Source organism: Mus pahari, chromosome 21 (genome assembly GCF_900095145.1).
Source record: "Mus pahari chromosome 21, PAHARI_EIJ_v1.1, whole genome shotgun sequence".
NCBI classification, from domain to species: Eukaryota; Metazoa; Chordata; class Mammalia; order Rodentia; family Muridae; genus Mus; species Mus pahari.
This window is the reverse complement of record NC_034610.1, coordinates 37,294,531-37,300,969: the sequence shown is the minus strand read 5'-3', so window position 1 is coordinate 37,300,969 and position 6,439 is coordinate 37,294,531. Positions and strand designations below refer to the sequence as shown.

The 6,439-nt window shown below is 42.4% G+C and overlaps 1 protein-coding gene across 8 annotated transcripts in view; it reads left to right on the top strand.

Annotated features, from left to right (window-relative positions):
• Positions 1 to 6,439, top strand: part of Phactr2 (phosphatase and actin regulator 2) — a 255,920-nt gene that overhangs the window by 222,477 nt on the left and 27,004 nt on the right. For all 8 annotated transcript variants that reach the window (XM_029532880.1, XM_029532881.1, XM_029532879.1 and 5 more), the window contains 2 exons: positions 1,791 to 1,999; positions 3,386 to 3,542. In XM_029532880.1, the coding sequence (XP_029388740.1) occupies positions 1,791 to 1,999; positions 3,386 to 3,542 (366 nt within the window). The remainder of the gene's footprint in view (positions 1 to 1,790; positions 2,000 to 3,385; positions 3,543 to 6,439) is intronic.

The window sequence follows — 6,439 nt, the reverse complement described above, 5'->3', positions numbered from 1 at the left end:
AACAGTGCATATACACCATGTAATAGGAAGGCATAGCAGTGCATGTATGTACCATCTCCAGTGCGAGAGATCGGAAGACAGCAATGGCCAGCATGTTCCCCAGAACTTGCTGGCACCAGTCTAGCTGGAATGTTAAGTTCTGGGTTCAGTGAGAGACCATATCTTAAATAATAAAAGTAGCAGAGGAAGACATTCAAAATTAGTGAACCCATACATACATGCAGTCAAGTAAGATTTCATATATCTCTTTGAGAACAATTTAGGCTGTTGGGTTTTTCTAAGTTAAAAAAATGGAAAGTCTTATAAGTGCCTGGCCTTAAAACCACAAAATTGAATTTAAATGCCTTTTGTCCTAATGAAGTCTGCATGTGTGAGTTAATGAAGGCACTTACAGATTGTGTTGTTTCTTAGGGAAGGATTAGAGGTTGAGTTTTTTTGTTGTTGTTGTTTGTGAGAACAACAGACATGTTTTTTTCACTATGTGTTCTTTCAGAAGTACAACATCCAGATGTGAATTCATCTACTTATATCAGAAAGTCCTGGGGGAGGTTTCTTATATCTTACAACAATGATTACACTGTTTTTGAAGTTAACTATTTTCACTGCCCCATGCATAGTCTTTGAGAGTGGGCGAGCACTCTGGAGGCCTTTACCTATTTAAATGACAAAGCATTATTATCCACCAGGGCGTTACCTTTATCTAAAGCTTCCTCCCATCTCACACTTTGCATCTTCAGTGTTACTCTAGCCCTGTAAGACAAGAAGACTTACACATGAAGAAATTAAAGCACAGGGAGGATTTAGGGGTTTTGTGTGTTGACTCACTGGCTAGGAAGAAAGTGGGATTTGTTCCAATATTAATAAAATGTATGTTTTCCTATGTTACACCCTTCTGGATGCTGAGATGCAGAGAACTATGAATCCTATTTGTCAAAGTCGTGGTAGGAGTCAGAAGACAGACATGTCAGGGATGCTAAGCTCTGTGGCGGAGTCATGTTTGGATCACTGTGAGGACAGGGGTAGGGTAAGGAGGTCAACTGAATGCTTCTGAAACATATGTGAAGAAGCTGAGGCTGGACATTTAGACTGAAAGAGCAAACAAGAAGTGCAGACAGAATCAAGTATTGTGAGGCTTCTGACTCACTGTTGTTGTGCATGTGCCTGTGAGTGTGTGTGTTTGTGTGTGTGAGTGTAGGATGGTATCCGTGTACATGTGGACGTTTATGTGGAGATCATGGGTCAGCCTCAGGTGTCTTTCCTCAGATGTCATCCATTTGTAGACTCAGGATCTCTTACTGGCCTTGTAGGCAATGATGGTTGGCAAATGAGCCCCAGAAATCTGCCTGTCTGTGTGGTCCTGCCTCCCAGGCACGGAAAGTATAAGTAGACACTACCCCAGCTCACATTAAGTTTTTAATGTGAGTTCTAGGGAGTGAACTCTCAGGTATTCAGGCTTCCGCAGCAAACACTTTACTAAGTAGGCGACCCCCCCCCCGCCTGCCCTAATCCACTACTTTTTCCTCTATTGTTTATGGACAAGAATGGACAAAGTACAGCGTCGCACTTTTTATGCACTTAATGTGTTAGCTACCACACAGTGATACTTTCTCACTTTGCAAACAAGAAATATGTAACCTTCATAACTAATGGGTCAGAGCACTTCTGTGTTGCATTCCTCCCTTCCCCATGAAAGATATTCATGATGCTAGCTAGCATGCTTTTCGTTGCGTTGGCATTCTTAAAGATTGCTCTCAACTTCACATCACCCTGTGCTTTTCTGCCCTTGACAGTTTTACAACCAAAGATGAGCTGGGAAAGGCTGGACCTCAGTTGCTGACCCCTGGGCAGATGGGAGACTCGTCAGAATCCTTCAGTGCCCCAGAAGATGAGGCCCCAAGAGAGTACCAAGCCAACGACTCTGACTCAGATGGACCCATCTTGTACACTGATGATGATGATGATGAAGATGATGATGATGATGACGATGGCAGTGGAGAAAGTAAGACTATTTCCAAGAGGTGCACTGTCTTCTCTCAAATTAGACAAAAATAGATCTATCCTAGTTAGAACTGGTGCTAACGACCTTTAATCCCAGCTCCATGGAAAGATGGAGTAAGTCTATAGGAAGTTCAAGGCAAACCTTGACTAGAGAGAACATTCAAGACTAGCCTGGGCAACTTCATGAGACCATGTCTCAAGGTAAAAAGTAAAGACAGTCTTGGAGGATAGAAAATGTCTTGGGTTCAGTTCCCAGACAAAATATGTCTGTCCCGAAGTTTAGTTCATGGTGACAGATTTTTTTTTTTTCAGAAGAGGATACGGCATAGGTACCTCACACCTTCATCAATCAGTTAGACTGAATTTGTCTTGATACAAACAATCTAAACTTCCTAAGAACAGAGGCTTTTCCCAGGGAAGTCGAAGGTAGGCATTCGTCCGGGGGGTCTATTCTTGAAGAATGTCAGGAAGGTGGGGATTTCTTAGCTTACAGGAAATGTTAGAGAATCTCACTCGTTGTATAGCGTAGCTTGAAGAGAGAGGAATGAGTCAAGCAGGACAAACACTTTGTTGAAGTTCAGCCACCTCACTTGTCCACTATCACGAAGCTAGGGCGAACTCTGGAAAGGAAGGACCCTAACGGGGAGCAAAGACCGCGGCTGTGTCTAGTTAAATGGCTGCAATGCGGTCAATGCGGTACAAATGGTGTTTGGTTTTGCTTTTTGTTTTGCATTTGGCTTTGCTTTCCGCTTAGGAGGAGTGTGACTTGGGAGGAATTCAATGTGGGACTGAATTGATAGATGACTAAAAGTGATTAGTATAGTAATGATTCAATAGAAATTTGTTAAATTTCCCTTCGCTAGTATCCATCTGATAGCTACTGTCTGCTGGGAGTTTAAGGATGCCTGGGTGATGGAGGGTTAAAGCATTTGTATATAGGGTAGGCTCTCTGCCAGCATGAAGCCTGGCTGTGGGAGAAGAGGATGCCAGGGATTAACTGTACAGAAGAAGAAGAGAGGATAAGCTTTTGACTTGAAAAGAAAGCAAAAGAATTGTGCAATCACTGACTTCCATGGCCCATCATATCAGCAGAATAAACTTCAGCTATCACCATCCAAATGATGAGGTGATACTTCCAAGCTTGTTCGTGGTGTCTCGGGATTTCCTTTTCCCAGAACATTTAAAAAGAGAAAAAAATCCTTCAGTTCTTTTTCAAAATGATCTATCTCCAACTCAACCCCCATCCCTTTTGGACTGATTAGGTTTCCCCTCTTGCATGCAAGTAAAATATTTGGCCTAGGTCCTGTTAAAGTCCAGCCACGTGTAACCAAAGCCCTGCTAAGGTTAAAACTGATGTACCTGTATTTCTGCCCTTTTCAACCCTCAGGTGCATTGGCAAGTAAGATAAGACGAAGGGATACACTTGCCATCAAACTTGGCAACAGACCGTCCAAGAAAGAACTGGAGGATAAAAACATCCTGCAGCGAACATCTGAAGAAGAAAGGCAGGAGCTGCGACAACAGATAGGAACCAAGCTGGTCAGGTACTTGCTGGGGTGTGAGTGCAGCAGTGGCTGGGTCCTGTTCTTCCCAAAGTCTCCTACCTGCTGGGGGTCTTAGTGTATTCACCAGGCTTAGGTCTCAGAGGGTAAGCCATCCACAGAATTTACACTTTGGTCAGTTGTCCAGCACCTTTAAGATCTCCAAAATCTAAGCTCAGATATCAGTAGACTTTCCCAACAAAGAACCAGTTATGAATGCTCAGGCTTGGCTGGGTGGCTGGTCTCCATTTCAGTTATTCAACTGTGACACTGTAGAAAACATGTAAGTAATATATAAACAGATGAGCCCAGGAGTTCTTTAATAAAATGCGTTTACCAAAAGAGGAGTGGCATGAAGGGTTTGGCCTGCCCACCATCTGTTCTAATCTAAGGACTCACTGGGATTTCTATGTGACAATTATGAGATTCCATCATGTGGGCTGTGAGACTGGAGACAGGCCATGCCTGTCCTAGCCTTGTCCTAGTCAGGTAAGCAAGCATAACCCTCTGTCTATACTCAGCCCTCTAGCTTAGAACGAATGGACCACTGGGCATCACGTCTCCCTTCCCCCTGCCCTCCTGTACCGTAGGCCATGCACGCCTTCAGAAGTTGGTTTAAATAGACATTTTTAATAGAGGTTAATTCCTTCCCACCAAAACTCTTTTTTTTTTTTCTGATGCCCGCTTAAGCACACTCAGGTGTCACCGTTTTCTGCTGGGTTTTCCCACTTTGCACACACCTCAGAGCATATCACTGGGAGGAGGGAACCAGGTCAGGATGTAAAGATGGGAGGAAGTTGCTGCCCTCCTTTAGAGGCGTATATGATCCTGTGGGAAGGTCCTGTGGGAAGGTCCGTCGCAGGGCCATTCTCCACAGGAAAAGAATCCCCTAAGGTCCTTCTCTGACAAAAGGGTGACTTTTAGTGACAGCAGCTGTGGTTCCTATCTGAAGGGAAGAAGGGTCACCCTCCTATGGAACCCCAGAGGAGGCCTGGGAATTCCTAGCACTTGCGACTCTCTCTAGGACTCCAGGAATCTTCCCACTGGAGTGTTTTCACCTCAGCCCTAAGCCTTGGCCGTTTCCTGCCTCAGGAAGGAGCTAGCAGAAGTCAAAGGAACTTCATGTCAAATTTGTCTTCTTAACAAGTATAGCCAGGGGCCTCTCTGGGGGCTGGGGGAGAGAAAGGGGACTGCTGGAAACCATGCAGTTCCTCTGTGACAGAAGCAGGGTAGGGGCACTGATTGTAGCCGACGGATTTCTTTCATACCATCCCCTCTACCCCGCATGCTGGAGAACATGTGACAAATGTGTTTTATTACTTTATTGCCTTGGTTTATGTTCGGCTGTGAAATTTTTTAATCGCTGAATAATAATGCATATAAAATGATAGCAAAATAAGATAAACTCCTTCAAAGCAAAGAATATTAGTGCAGTTTATCATAGTAAATGATTTTTTTAAGAAGTAAACCAAGCTGCAAGGGTTACCACTCAGTTGGCAAAGGGCTTGCTGTGCAAGCGTGGAGACCTGGATTCCATCATCAGCACCCAGGTAAAAATTGTATTATATTACAAAAGCCTGAAAACAAAGGAAAATTAAAGGCTTCATAAATTATACTAATTATGTTAGTACCTAAATAAAACCAAAAATCATTTTTAAATGAGCAAAGTTTCCCTACTCTTTCTATTCTAAATGTCTAGTCATAGTTATTTGTAATGGAAAGAATATAGATTACAGGACCAAAATGCTATTGTTTGTACTTCTATGCCTAAAAAGTGAGAAAACAAAACTACTACAGAATAACTTCTGCAAGTTCATAAAAAAAAAAATCTAAGGTGAGTCAATCAAGACCAACATCACAGTAATTCTGTCACTAGCGCAGAAGAGGGGAAGACAGCAAGTGGAAGAGGAGGCAGTCACTCTGCTTTCAAAAGCCATTTTAAATAACCAACCGTTTCTTTAACCTGAGGCTCAAAACACTGTCTGGGCAGACAACCACAGTGGACGGAAAGAATGTAGAGCGACAGCAAACATTTTAGCAGTGAGGAAAGTTCGTTAGACAGGTTGATCAGCTGTGCCACCATCAGGAACTCTGAAGGACAGGAGATGGATTGGGTAGAGTCAGAGCATTTGATGGGGTTTTGATCTTAAGAAAGGGAAACAAGACAAGGATCACCTCTTCCAACGTGAGCTACAGGAAGGGCAAAGATCATCCACTGAGATGGAGTGAAGGACATTTTGAAGATATTTGAGGCTGTGATATGCCTAATAGTGAGGGGGGACTAGTCACAGTCAGCAACAAGTCGGGGCTAGGGCGGAGCCCAGTAGTAAAGTGGTGGCTTAGCAAATGTAAGACCCTAGGTTTGATCATGAGCACTGCATACGAATGAACGAATGAATGAATGAATGAATGCATTCATGAAATAATTAATATCAATTAATTAATTAATTAGTGGAATGTGGTCTTATTTAGAACTGAAAAAAACTACTGGCAGAAACATATCTACAAGATAGAAGATTCCCAATGTTTGATGTCACCCATAAAATAGAGTTCTTTATAGTTAAGGCTTTTACTACCTGGACCACACCAAGCATCCAGTAAAGTTACATGTTTAATTTTAGCTTAAATTGCATACACCTATTAAACTAGCAGAAGCACAACTAAAAATTAAACCTGAGTTTACTGAAAAATCAGCATACATTGTTCTTGATTGATATTTTTGAAGCAGTTTAGTGCTATAATACAGCCATTTCTTTGTCTAATAATTCCATCTTGGAGGGTGTGTTATAAAGATATGTATGATGAGACTGTTTTTAACAGTGACAAATTAAAACAAACTAAGTGGTCAAGACCAGGACACTGATATAGAAAGAGGTTAAAGAACAAACTGAAAAAAAAAA